This window comes from Corvus hawaiiensis, chromosome 20 (assembly GCF_020740725.1).
Source record: "Corvus hawaiiensis isolate bCorHaw1 chromosome 20, bCorHaw1.pri.cur, whole genome shotgun sequence".
Classification (NCBI taxonomy): domain Eukaryota; kingdom Metazoa; phylum Chordata; class Aves; order Passeriformes; family Corvidae; genus Corvus; species Corvus hawaiiensis.
The window spans coordinates 4,285,169-4,298,522 of NC_063232.1; the positions used below are offsets into that span (position 1 = coordinate 4,285,169).

The 13,354-nt window shown below is 59.2% G+C and overlaps 2 protein-coding genes across 25 annotated transcripts in view; one reads left to right on the plus strand and one right to left on the minus strand.

The window, feature by feature from the left end:
• Positions 1–7,353, plus strand: part of MYO18A (myosin XVIIIA) — a 36,660-nt gene extending 29,307 nt beyond the window's left edge. For 19 of the 24 annotated variants that reach the window (XM_048324369.1, XM_048324371.1, XM_048324372.1 and 16 more), the window contains 6 exons: positions 374–559; positions 643–782; positions 1,852–1,896; positions 3,396–3,518; positions 4,429–5,604; positions 6,724–6,810. In XM_048324369.1, coding sequence (XP_048180326.1) covers positions 374–559; positions 643–782; positions 1,852–1,896; positions 3,396–3,518; positions 4,429–5,596 — 1,662 coding nt within the window. In that variant the 3' untranslated portion in view covers positions 5,597–5,604; positions 6,724–6,810. Of the gene's footprint in view, positions 1–373; positions 560–642; positions 783–1,851; positions 1,897–3,395; positions 3,519–4,428; positions 5,605–6,723 lie in introns of all 24 variants that reach the window. The other 5 variants (XM_048324373.1, XM_048324375.1, XM_048324389.1 and 2 more) reach the window with 2 other exon arrangements.
• Positions 7,354–7,630: 277 nt separating this feature from the next.
• PIPOX (pipecolic acid and sarcosine oxidase) lies at positions 7,631–11,358 on the minus strand. Its single transcript, XM_048324393.1, has 8 exons — positions 10,556–11,358; positions 10,106–10,254; positions 9,465–9,666; positions 9,186–9,368; positions 8,970–9,122; positions 8,745–8,903; positions 8,568–8,643; positions 7,631–8,472 (listed from the first exon to the last, which is right to left on the minus strand). The coding sequence occupies exons 1-8, from the start codon at positions 10,679–10,681 to the stop codon at positions 8,342–8,344; spliced, it is 1,179 nt and encodes a 392-aa protein (XP_048180350.1). The 5' UTR covers positions 10,682–11,358; the 3' UTR covers positions 7,631–8,341.
• Between the last annotated feature and the right edge of the window lie 1,996 nt (positions 11,359–13,354).

Sequence of the window (13,354 nt, forward strand, 5' to 3'; positions counted from 1 at the left end):
AGCGCGGCAGCTTAGCTCTCCTCTTCATATTTTCCAAGCTATTATTTCCTTCCCCACTCTCTCTGCCGAGGCCATAAATATGCAGCGGCTGGCTCAGTGGCTGGGGGAGAACGGGAGCTATTTTTTCCCTACGTTACATGTTTTAATTACTTCACACACAGTTAAATCTATTTTTCCAATTCAACAAAGCCCGTGTTGTTGTTCTGCCCCTTCCCTGGCCCTGGGAGGGGATGGTTTCTCCTCCATCTCCTTGTGTAATTTTATGGGAGTGAGATCCATCCTCGCATCATCTCCTGGTGGGTGTTGGGGTGAGGGTGGACCTGCAGGATGAGAGGTCTGTGGGGGGATTTGGGGTGACCCCGCTGCTCCGCAGAGCCTGGCCACGCGGCTGAAGGAGAACATGGAGAAGCTGACGGAGGAGCGGGATCAGCGCGCAGCCGCCGAGAACCGGGAGAAGGAGCAGAACAAGCGGCTGCAGCGGCAGCTCCGTGATGTCAAGGAGGAGATGGGCGAGCTGGCCAAGAAGGAGGCAGAAGCCAGCCGCAAGAAGCACGAGCTGGTGAGGCACCCATGATAGGGCCAGGCAGGGCACACGGGGGTGTTCTCTAAAGGAACCCAGCTCATCCCGTTCTCTCATTGCAGGAGATGGACCTGGAGAGCCTGGAAGCTGCCAACCAGAGCCTGCAGTCAGACCTGAAGCTGGCCTTCAAGCGCATTGGGGACCTGCAGGCAGCCATCGAGGATGAGATGGAGAGCGACAGCAATGAGGATCTCATCAACAGGTGAGAGCACCGGGGCCCAGCTCTCGCGCGTCCCTGGGGCTCACTGCTTCCCCTCGCCACTTCAGAAATGCCACAGGGATCCCTCGGCTCTGCCTGGCCCTGGCAGGATGCTGTCTGTGCATCCATCCATGCATCGTGCACTCATGCATCTGTCCATGCACCCGTGTCTGTCCATCCGTGCATCGGGCACCTGTGCACACAGGCATCAGTCCATGCACCTGTGCATCCATCCCTCCGTCCACCCGCAGCCCCCATGAGCTTCAGCCACTTGTGGAGGTGCCTGAAGTGCATCCAGGATCCTGCCAGCTGGCTGGAAACAGCCCAGGGAGCCCCAGGAGCCAGGGCAGCACAAGCTGGCAGGAGGTTTGGGATGCTGGGATGCAGCCCAGCCCGGGATAGAATCATAGAATCATACAATTGTTTACGTTGGGAAGGACCTTCTGAGATCATCGACTCCAGCCATTAACTCAGCACTGCCATGTTAGCACTAAATCATGTCCCCAAGTGCCAATCCACACATTTTTTTAATGTTTCCAGGGAATGACTCCACCACTTCCCTGGACAGCCTGTTCCAATGCCTGACCACCCTTTTGGTGAAGAAATTTTCCCTAATATCCAAGGCACAATCTGAGGCCATGTCCTTTTGTCTTATTGCTTGTTCCTTGGGAGCAGAGCCTGACCCCCCTGGCTACAACCTCCTTTCAAGGAAGTTGTAGCGGGTGAAAGTGCCCCCTGAGCCTCCTTTTCTCCAGGCTGAGCCCTCCAGCTTCCTCAACTGCTCCTCATCAAACTTGTGCTCCAGATCCTTCCCCAGCTCTGTTGCCTTTCTTTGGATATGCTCCAGCACCCAACCTGGGATGCTGGGATCCAGCTGGGTGCAACCCCACTCCAGGGGCACAGAGCAGCCTCACTTCCCTCCCCTGTCCCGTCCCCACCATTTAATTTGCCCACATCTATTCCCCACCCATTTGGTCTTTTTTTTTTTTTTTATAATTTTCCTTTCATTTGATTTCTTTTCTGTTGTGTTTCTCCCCCCTCCGACCCCCCCCGCCCCTCCAACCCCTCCCAGTTTGCAGGACATGGTGGCAAAGTATCAGAAAAGAAAGAGTAAACTGTGAGGAGCATCTCTTTCCTTCCTCCCCTCCCCTAACCTCCACCTCACCCCCAGGGGCCGGGGTCCCGCATGCCACTGGCCCAACTCCGCATGCCCTAACAGCACCCACGGCACAGCACGGCACAGCACATAACCACATCCCACGCATGGGGACAGGGCAAGCCCCTGGGATGGGCTGGGGGGGGGATGCTCTGCCGTGGCTGATGACAAATCTGTCAGAGTGGGGCAGCAATGGAGCCCTGCTGCCACTAATTAATACCCCCATCCATGGTCGCTCCCACGACCCAGATCCTGCTTAACTAACGGCACGTTTGCCTGGACATAAACTGTGTTTGATGTGGAGCTTAATTTCGTTGGTCAGAAAACCTTAGCTGCTCTCAGAGCTTGTTTTTGGGGCTTGCTGGGGTTTTTTTTGGTGTCGTTCTGTGTCTTTTTGTTGGTTTTTTTTTTCCCCAAGCCCAGCGTTGCCTGGATGTATTGCAGGGGAGGGAGATGCGCAGGATGGAGTGCGGCTCGTTGCTCTGAATTTATAAAGAGAAGGATTCATATACAGGGTCTATTCCAGCCTGTCCCTTGTGCTGTTTGCTGTCATTCCCAGGCAGGGAATAAGCCCAAAACCAGGAGGATAAAAGGCTGTTTAAGATCCCTTCCTTAGAGTGGCCTGGTGGGAGCGGGGTGGCAAGAGGGGGACCACACTGCTTCAATTTCCATATAGATCCCACTGGTGCTGCCATAACCCTAATGAAAGCAGTAAGCGGTGAGGTATTAAGAGAGATTTATTCAGGGATGCTTTTAACGTGGAGGAATGGATTTTGCAATGCAGACAGCACCTTCTTTCTAAAGGCAATCAATATGGTTACAAACGGCCATTATAAATTAGATGGTTTAAGCCAGATAGGACTTTTTTTACGCCGGGACGTAAATCAGGGGCTCTCGGGCACGGCAGGGCTGTAAATCTGCCCGCTGTGCTCCCACGCCCGCTGTGCCAGAGTCGTTTCTGTTCCGCCTGCTAAACTCCTGTTTACCCGGGGCCATCAGCATTGCTCTTCCTCGCTGTAATTCTGCACGCGACGGCAGCCTGTAAAATGAACCCACTTATTTCCTTCCCGGTCCTGGAGTTGGAAATCTCCTGTGTTTCTGGAGCTGTGCCCTGCCTGATGCCCCAAAGCCAGGCCCTGCTGTCTCCAGCTCCAGAGCTGTGCAGTGATAGGGAGAGATGTTGGATAGAGGGTGCAAGAGCCCCTTGGGCAGGCGCAGGGGTGGTTTGGGGGTGCTTCAGGGAGCCCCTGCCTTGCAGGTTGAACTATGTGCATGCAGATTATGCCCCGGAGATGGAGCAGAACCATAGGATGGGGTTTCACCCATGCCAGGGTACACAGGCAGTGGGTACTGGAGGAGTTCAGTGCCCTCCAGTGCACTTTCATCTCTCCAGCACCCAAAACATCACTGCCCCACGCTGACCTCTTGCTTTCTCCCACCCTGACCCGCTCCTCCGGCAGTGATGGTGACTCAGACGTGGACTCAGAGCTGGAGGAGCGCGTGGATGGGGTGAAGTCTTGGCTCTCCAAGAACAAAGGCTCCTCCAAAGCACTCTCGGATGACGGCAGCCTGAAGGGCAGCAGGTGGGTGCAGGGCTGGGCACAGGGCTGGTGGGCAGAGGACAGGCTGAGCTGTGCTGGGACATGGACAGGGTGGGTGCCCACGGGATGTGGGATTTGGTACCGTGTTCCCATCTGGTGTTTGTTGGCCAGGGAAGGGTTAATGCTGCTGAGCAGCTCAGTCTCCATTGGGGACACACGTCCCCCCACCCAAGGGGACCTCCCTGGTCCCCCTTCCCTCATCCCACCCTGGAGGCATATGGGCATCCACAGCCCCCACCCCATCTGCCTCCTCAGGTCTTTCGATACTGAGCTTTAGCTCTGTGCAGCATTCCATCACTCCAGGACTGATTCCCTGCTCCATCCTGTCCTCCTCTTCAGCCCCACCCCATCCCTCTCCACACCTCTCAGAAAATGTTGGCAGAGGTGGGGAGCATGCCCAGGTGCACCCACGGCATGGGGCTGGGGCACACTACCCTTCCCCATGGAAAATGCTTGCCTGCTGAGCACAGATTGCTTTGCTTTTATCCAAACCCAATTTCCTAGCAGGGCTCCAGGAGTCCCAGGGGACTTCCTCCCTCTGCCGAGCAGAGGGGAAAGATCTGAGCTGGTTTCTGTTAATTGGTTTAATTTATTCAGCGGTGCAGATGTAAAACATTTTGTTATTGGAGATAATTCCACCTTTTCTGAAGTCGGGAATCAAACACAGCGGCTCCCGGTAGCCGACAATGAAATAAATTGAAGGCAACACTTTAAAGGGGAATCAAAGTGCTGGGCTAGAACAATTCCCACATTTACATGACATTTTTCCACGATGCCATTTCCCGCTGACGCAAATTGCCGAGGCCGCCTCGCAGCCCCCCCCCTTTGCCCGCTCATCTCCGTGTCTCTCTTGTCTCCCCGGTGCGTGCGGGGCCGCGGTGCCGCGGCACAGGTCAGCCCCGCCGGACGGCCCCGAGCCCGAGGAGCGGCCGGTGTCGGTGTTGAGCTCCCTCAGCTACAGGAAGCGGCCGGGCCTCAAGGATTCCATAGGCGGCCGCGGGGATGAGCAGACGCTGTTCAGCGCCCTGGGCGAGCGGCCGCCTTCCCCCGAGCGCCCTCCGCGCCGGGCGGCCCGCGGCGGCGAGCCCCAGGACCGGGCGGCCGTCATCGCCCGCGCCTTCGCCGACGCCAGCGGCCGGGCTCGCCAAGGGCTGGACAAGCGGTGGTCCCTCTCGGCCACCGACGTAGAGAAAGCCTCCGTCGCCTCCGCCCCAGTGAGCCGCGTCTCCTCCGCCTCCTGGCGCGGGCTGGAGGACGGCGATGATGGGGACGAGGGGTGCTCGATGCTTAGCTTCGCCCTCTCCAGCCCCGGCAGCTTGCGGAGCCGGCGCGGGGGGCCCGAGGGCCGCCCTGAGTCGCGGCTCTCCCTGGCCCGCAGCCGCCTGGATGAGGCGGACGAGGGGTCCCGCGGGCAGCCCCTCTTGGGGCGCAGCTTCTCTGTGCCCCCACGGCCCCGCAGCGCAGCCTCCGAGGAGGAGGGTCCTGGAGACGCCCGTCCCGTGCGGCACCGCTCCTACCTCGATCCCGACCTGGAAGCCGCCATCCAGGAGGTGCTGAGCTACCGTCCGCTGCTGGCCAGGGGCTGCTCCAGCCCCGAGGCCGACTCGGGGGACGACGGCCGGAGTGTCCGGAGTGTCAGGAGTGTCCGGAGTGCGGCCCCCCTGGGCGCCGCTGACCGCCCCTCCGGCAGCCTGCGCCGCTCCGCATCCGCCCTCGACTTCTCCCGGCACACCTGCCGGTGCCGCAGCAGCTCGGGCTCCTCTGAGGAGGAGGAGGAGCGGAAGAAGAAGAGCTCCAAGAAGCGTGCCAAGAAAAGCAAGAAGAAATCCAAGAAGAAGAAGAAGAAGCAGCAGTCATCATCCGAGTCCAGTTCCTCCTCCGAGTCCTCCTCCGGCTCCACCAGCTCCTACCGCAGCACCTCCAGTGTCAAGAAGGGCCCGCGGGCGGCGGGGGGCGAGGAGCCGACACGTCCTGCCCGGGGCAAGAAAGAGGAGAAGCAGCGGAAGAAGCAGGTGGACAGCCTGATGATGAAGTACCTGTACCGTCCCGAGAGCGACTGAGGCAGGAGGTGGGAGCGGTGTGTGCCGTGCAGCATGAACCTCCCCGTGTGCCACTAACTGCTCGCCCTAACCCTCTCCTGACTCTGGAGTTCTCCTCCGCCGGCATGGGGCACCCCGGGATGGGGCAGCCCTCTGTTCCTGCAGCAGCCCTGCTTTTGGGATGCTGCAGGGCATCCCGAACGCATCTCCATCTGTGGGGAGATCCCCGGCATGGCCGCAGCGGGACCGGCAGCTGCCCGTGCTGCCAGGATGCAGCGTGTTCAGGATTAGCAGCTGCGGGGCACCAGGAAGTGCTAATCCCTTCCTGGCTCCCCAGCCATCGACCGGGACACATCTGGATTTATTCCTTCAGGAAATTTTTAAGGGTTTGATGGGCAGCACAGCCCCCAGGAGCAGCGGGGAGTGGGATGGGTACTAACACGCACCGACTGCAGTGTGTGAGCATGGATGGAGGCAGCACCCGCGGTGGGGGACCCAGAGTGGGCAACTGGAGCTCAGAGTTGCCCTGTGCCCTGTTGGGCGCCTATGATGGGAATTCGGGGTGTGAATGGCCTCAACCTGCAGGACTTTGGGGTTCTGCATGCTGTTTGATGCAGAGGGGAGGGTTTGCTGGGGCTCGCCAGCAGCGATTCCAGAGCAGGCTCATTCCTTTCTGATGGTTTGAATAGGAGAGCTGCTGGAGGAAGGGAAAGAAGCCTTTTGGAAATGTTGTCGCCGTTGGGTTGCCTGTCCCAGGGGCAGGGAAGGCATCATGGGGTACCGGGGGAGCAACACCCCCAGCACCCAGCCCTGGGCTCGGGTACAACCGGGACCCTCAGTCAGGGTGTCTGGGAGCGCTGGTGTTGGCATCCAGGGCCACGAGCTTTTTCCTGGGCAGGCTCAGCTCAGCCCCACTGCAGAGCAGGGGCTCAGCTCAGCGCAGCGAGGAGTTGTTTGCAGTGAGGCATGTCCCAAATATCTCGGAAAGAATAAAAAAGGAGGCAATCAAGGCTCCATCCAGCTGGCTGCCAGCGTGCTGGCTCACCGCAGCTCCCGCTGCAGCCGGAGGGGAGCTGTGCTCTGCAGCCAAGCCATGCTGGGGACATGGAGCCCCCCGTGACCCCCTCTAACCCCGCTCTCTCCCACAGCCCCACGAGCTCCCGGCACACCTTCACCTATGACAGATGGGACGATGAGCACGACGCCAGGGACAGCACACGTCGCTCCTCCCGCAGCTCCCCCAGTGCCAGCGAGGCGGAGAGCCGGGCTGCCGAGACCCCCGCCTAGCCCCCCACCGCCACTTCCCACCGCCCCGGGAACGCTCAGCTCCAGGGGCCGCCCCGGGCAGCCGGTATTTGGAGCCCCCGGCTCCAGCCATGGGAGGAGCAGCCCGGCCGGCTCGCTGGCTGCACCCCCCACCCTCCCACCTCCTGTCTGTCCTTGGCGGCGGAGCCGGCTGCTCCGGCACCCGGGATTTATTCCTCAGTGCCTGCTGGCTCCTTGTTTTATAACTTAAACTCCCCCCTTCGGCACCCTGCCGTCCTCTTACACCCCTTTTAGTTGAGCCAAAGACGTCTCTCGCTGGCCGGGCCCTGGGGAGCAGCCGCCCGGCAGCCGGGAAGGGGACATGGGGACAGGGTCCCACGTGCCCACCTGGGTTTTTTGTCACCCCCCAGCCCCCCACCTCTGCCTGGCTGTTTTGCACTAGCCCAGCTGTGCATTCTCCCCCCACCCCCTTTACTTTCATTATGAAAATAAACGTCATTTCTGGCTGGTGATACCGGCTGCTGCCTGTTCCATGTGCCTGGGGGGTCTCCCCGTTTTTGGGGGGGTGTTTGCATGGTGAAGAGGTCTGACGGAATGGATCCAGCTCCAGCAAGGATGCAGAGCTGCATACAAAGGCCAAGTCTGGCTTCTTCCCTGAGCCTGCTGCACCCATGGGTGCTGCGGAGGGGGTGGGGAGGGAGGGGAAGCCCTCGTGGGTGCCAGTGCTGAATCATTTATCAATCTTCATAAATATGCAGATGAGCAGCGGGACAGAGCCTCTGCCTGCCGGCATTAAATAATTAACGCAGAGGAGATGATGATGTGCGTTGCTGGCTGCCTGCACGGCTCAGCCTCGGCCCTGGCCGTGTGCTGTCCCCGTGCCATGTGCTGTGCCCTGCACCTGGCCCCGGGGACACCCCGCACCCTGGGGACCCCCCTCACTCCTTGGCAGGTTGTTTCCCTTTCCCCACCACCTCCTGGAAGCACACAGGCCAAGCTCGGTGCTCTCTGCCATAAAGCCACGCTGCGCTAATGCGCTTTCATTAAGTGGGAGCGATCTAATGATAATAAAATGGCACATTTAACATTAAAACATTTAACTTGACTCCTAAGCGAGTGTGTCTCTCCGCGCTGCTCCAGCTCCATCTTCATGAGGCTGACAAAGCTTCTTAATTTGTTCCCCAGGAGTGGGTGCTCGGTAGAGATTGCTTCGCACCGCATGGCATGGGGGATGCTGGGATGTGGGGAGGCAGGGTACCAAGATACAGGGATGTGGAGAAGCAAGGATGCAGCCGTGCTGGGATGGTGGAATATGGAGACATGGGGATGCTGGATATCTGGGGTGCGGGGTTGGAGGAGTGCAGCGTGTTGGGACTCCCCAAGGTGCAGGGAGGTGGAGATACATGGGGATGGAGGTGCACTGGGTGTGAGGATACTGGGATGCAGGAACACAGCTGCAGGCAAGTGCAATGCCATGGGGGCACGTCTGGAGCCCCACATCTACTGTGCAGCCGCAAGCACGCCGGGGAAGCGGGTGATGGCGAAGTGGGCCATGTTGTGGGATGGCTCCTCGCCCAGGCTCAGCTCACACAGCAACTTTCCCACCACTGGTGCCAGCTTGAACCCATGGCCTGTGGGAAGGAGAGGGAAGGTGGGGACACAACCATCCCCATGGCCCTGGACAGCTCTGGGGTGCTGGGCTGGGGGCGCAGCTGCCCTCGCTTACCTGAGAAGCCAGCGCCGATGACGATGTTGCTGAACTTGGGGTGCCGGTCCAGGATGAAATCTTCATCTGGAGTGTTCTGGGGAGCCAGGGTGTGAAGGTGAAGGGACAGGGTGGGGTCCACCTTCAGCTGGGGGAGGGCTCAGGATGCCTGGGTCTGTGCCCTGGGGCGGGTCTCACCGTGTAGAGGCAGGTCTCCATCACTGCCGGCTGGGTCTCCAGCCCAGGCAGATAGCTGCTGATGAAGCTGCTCAGGACGGCAATGTCAGGGTGGGGGGCACTCGAGGGGGCCTGATCCCGCTTCTCTGGGTCTGTGGGGCTGCCATGGTGGTGGCACACCTGGAGGACAACTGGTCAGGGCAGGCTGGTTAAGGAATCCCCCACCTTGAGCTGCACCCCGCTCACCTTCATCAGACCTGGGTACTCAATGGAGGGCAGCCCGTAGATGCCATGGGGGGCTTGGCTCAGCCCCAGGGTCAAGAAGCAGGGACTGACACTGCCCGAGCTGGCGCTCCCAGGTTGCTTCTCCCTCCAGTAGCAGACGTTGATGCGCAGGGGCTGGAATCACTCCATTAGCTCTGGCCATGATTGTGCCACCCCCCCTGTGCCACCAACCCTCACCTGCAGTGGCAGGCGGAGACCCAGTTGTTCCACGAAGGCACCGGTCCAGGCTCCAGCCGTGATGATGAGCCGGGGGGCTTTGTACACCCCAGCAGTGGTGGTGACAGTGACCGTGGCCCCAGGTTCGATGTGCAGCACCTTCTCCCCGTCCCGCAGGGTGCCCCCATGTCGGCGAAAGACCTCCTGGGGTAGGGGAGGGTGACGGGAGGTGGCTGCGAGGATAGAGCCAGGGGACCTCCATCCCATCCCAAATCATCCCATCCCCTCAGGAGCACCTACCTGCACCGCCCGCAGTGCCCGGTCAGCGAAGAGCACCCCGGCAGTGCTGTCCAACACGGCCACCTGGCCAGCTTGGAGCCGGAAGCCGGGGAAGCGCTGGGCCAGCGCCGCGGCGTCGAGGACCTCGTCAACACCCAGGCTCCTCCTGCAGGCCTCCAGCTCCGGCTCTCCCGGCAGCCCCAGCACCACCAGTCCCGTCTGCCTGCATCCCACCAGTCACGTCAGCTCGCCCTGCTCCCCCTCCCTGCGCGGACCCCCCGCTTGCTTTGCTCCTGGGGGAAACTGAGGCACGGTGACACCAGTGATACTTGGGATGTGCTACACCCTGGTGCTGGCGCACCCCACACTGGGATGCAGGTGATAAGGGCACAGCGCTTAGGGTGAGATGCATGGGGAGGGTCCGGACACTGACATCACACTCTCCCCCCTAAGTACAGCAAGAACCATCAGCCCTGACCCCGGCACCGGAGGATCATTTAGATGCTCATTTCCTTAATGACATTTCCTTCATGGAGCCCCATAAATTACCAGGAACTGGCAGCTGCCTGCCAAGGAAGCCGCATCTCACCCAAAGGTCACCGCCCCCAGTCCCTCGGGGAGGGGACGGTGCCCGGCGGTGGCTGCGTCCCTGTCCCCATCACCTGTAGAGGGTGGTGCCGGTCTCGGCCTCCAGCTGCTGCCAGAGGCGGAAGCTGTCGGGCATCATGCGGGAGTAGTACTCCTGGGGGTAGGCGCTGCGGATGATGCGGCTCTGCCCATGCGAGCTGCCCCGAGAGTGGGGCAGGAGGAACTGTGGGGCAGAGAGGACATGGGGTTGACCACAGACACTGCCACCCTCAACCGCACCAGCCCCGTGAGCATCAGCACCGTGCCGCACAAGGCACCTTGGGACACAGCCTGTCCTGTCAACCATGGCACCGGGAAACAGCAGGAAACGGGGGTCTTGGCGCTGGGGACATGAGGGTGCTGGCACTGGGAACTGCAGTGCCAGCAGCGGCTCTGCTCTGTGCCATGGTGGAGGGCAGCCAGGTCTGCGGGCACCCGCCCCAGCCTGTTGGGAATGGAGTCGTGGCAGAATGGGGTCACCATACCTGCTCCAGCAGCAGAGTGTCCTTGTGGCGCTGGGCCAGGTGGTAGGCAGTGAAAGAGCCCTGGATGCCGGCCCCGATGACAATGACATCGTAGGTGGACTTCTGGGGCTGGCTTGGGGCAGCCATGCCTGTCCTCGTCCTCGTCCCTGCTGCTGTCCCTGTGGCCGCTGGGAGGTGAGCCAAGGGGAGGAACGGGGCAGAGTCCAGCCAAGCCGAGCGGGTGGTGGAGCCTTGGCCACCTTCCAGCTCTCTGGGGACACAGGGGCCACATTCTTGCTGCCCCTTGGGGCTAGCCAGGCAGGAACATTCTCATTCCCCCACCAACGCCAGCTCCTGGTCCCAGGGCAGGCAGTTCAGCTGATCAGAGTGAACGGGTAGGATAGACGTGAAGGAAAACTGCTTCCAATAAATCCCCCTTTCCACTGGTCACTGCTGGCTCCAGCTGTGGTGGGACACAGGGCTTCCATTCGTGCGGCAATGGGAAACTCCCCCCTTGCTTCCAGGCAAACAGGGTTTTTTTTTTCCCCTCCAGCACAATTTATTACAGCCATAAACCATTTTGTTGCCATCTTTTGTTGTTATTTTTTTAACGGGAGATAGGGGTGATTTAGGGCTCACCAGAGCTGCCAAGATGCAGCACGGAGCCCCATGGTGGATTTTGCAAATCTGTAAAATTTTGGGGTGTGATTGGGGTTTGGGAACAATGCCTTAGAGTGGAGGATAACACAGGCAGGGGCTGCCAGTTTTGCCCACTGCCACCACTGCCCCATGCTGCCTGACAGCTAATTAGGGGAATTAATTCACTCTGGCTTCTGCGGTGTAAAAGGCATTATTTACTGGTTAATTGTCGTTATTACAAAATGTTAAATATCATTATTTATTTTGCCACTTGCCTCTGGTGATGAATGAAGCATTGGGGAGCACTCGAGGCTCCCACCAGGTCACAGGGACACCCCAATATGGTGCAAAGGCAGAAACAGGCAGCTCGCATCGATGGGGAGGTGAGAGGAGGAGGATGGGCAGCACGGGCAGAGGTTGGGGTACCCCCCACACCCCTCATCCACCCCCCTGCCCATGACCACTACTGCAATGAGTGCATCCCAGTTTCAGCATCGCCACGATGCCCAGGGCTCTGCACCGCACAGGGCCCCGTTAAATCAGCACATCCTCGCTCGCCTTTGATGTTACAAATAATTCAGCAATTTCCCTGGGTTTCAGATGACTTTTTTTTTTTGCTTTGAATAGCCCCTCTACTTGCTCTTCCTTTTTTTGCTGGAACGATGAAGAATAATTAATTATCTGTGAAACGTTAAATGGTAAAAATGAACTCCTCTCCCGTTAGCGGTGTGGTAATGGAAGGGATGGGAAAGCCTCGCTTGTGAGGTTACAGAGATGGTGAGACCTTTGGTGGGATGCAAATCACCATCCTCAGGGCTCTGTGGGAGCCCTCAAGCCATTTCTTTTGTTCTGCAGGTGACCCCAACCAGGTCTGATCCCAGGGATCAGGGAGGTCTGCACCCCCAGAGCCCAAAAAGCAGCTGCAGGGCCTCAACTTGCCTTAGGGTGAATTTTTGGGGAGTCCCTCAGCCCTGTGCCAGGGTCTCCATCATTCCTGCCATGTCCTTTTCACCTGGGTTTATACTGACTGGAGGCAATGCTTGTGGCAGCAAGAAATCCATTTCCCTAAGCAGCTGGCGTGGGTCAGGAGAGTTCAGTAAAAATGAAATATTCCATGCGGGCTGGGTGGATGGATGGGAAAACTCGGGGCTGGGAATGGCATGGGGAGGAGGAAATGGGGGCTTGGAGAACCGCCTGGCACAGGCTGTGGGAGCTGCCCCAGCTCAGATCCATGTTGTGCTGGGGAAATGGGGAATGAGGAACTTTGGCCAAGGCTGGGCAAGGATCAGATGCAGCTTGATGGGTGCTGGACTCTGGACCCACTGCACCCTTTTTGCCCACTCTACACTGGGACAGAAGTTTCCCAAAATCCCATCATCCATCTGTGCTGGCCTCATTTTTCACCAAGCACAAACCAAGACTTAAAAAAGAACTAGGGAGCAATGCTGTTCCCCAGGGAGCCGAGGGGAGCACAGCATCCTTCTCTCCCAGCTGCAACATGCTGGCTCCACGCACGCTCGCCCCCATTTTCCTCCCCAGACCTCTCCATTCCCAACCCTTTGATGGCACCTGCAAAGGATTGTTTGTTTTCTGTCAAAACCAACAGCAGCTGAAGGCAGCCCCTCATTAGCAGTCCAGGTACGTGCCTGGGGAAGCATCAGGCAGATTAAAATTATTTGAATATCATAATATTAGAAACTTCAATTTGGCCTCAAAATGCTCATCTTCCGAGCCCTACCAGGGCTTTGCTGCATTAAACATTGATGGCATTACCGGTGGATCAAAGTTTTGGGTTTAGAGCTGAAAGTGCTTTGCGGGAGAGCCGGCAGCACCCCCGGGATAAGAAGCATCCCGGCATCGCTTCCAGCCCCGCTCCCACCGCAGCCGTGGGGCTGGTGGCACAGACACAGTGCCGCGGCGTTGGTGGCACAGAGCCCATGCCATGGGACTGGCTGCTGCTCTGCTCTTGGCTCGCCGTGCCAAGCCATGCCGTTCTCCATGGCAGGAATGATGCATGTCGGCAAAGCAGGACCTGGGATTAAAATTAAACCTCCACCGGAGCTGGCTGCGTGGGCCGTGTGTGCAGCGGGGCTGGCCGGGCTGCGGGGGATCCGGCGAGGCGAAGCCATCTGGGCTTTTGCAGGGATGGGGAGGGGGTTATTAAACAAAGAGCTGGGTTTT

Bases quoted from the DNA above. Each gene is read 5' to 3' on its own strand.
- PIPOX (XM_048324393.1), bottom strand. From the start codon at position 10,681: ATGGCTGCCCCAAGCCAGCCCCAGAAGTCCACCTACGATGTCATTGTC. The intron at 9,667-10,105 runs GTGATGGGGACA...GGTGGGATGCAG, and splicing joins ACCGGCACCACCCTCTACAG to GCAGACGGGACTGGTGGTGC. The intron at 9,369-9,464 runs GTAGGTGCTCCT...CCCCTACCCCAG, and splicing joins GGGCACTGCGGGCGGTGCAG to GAGGTCTTTCGCCGACATGG.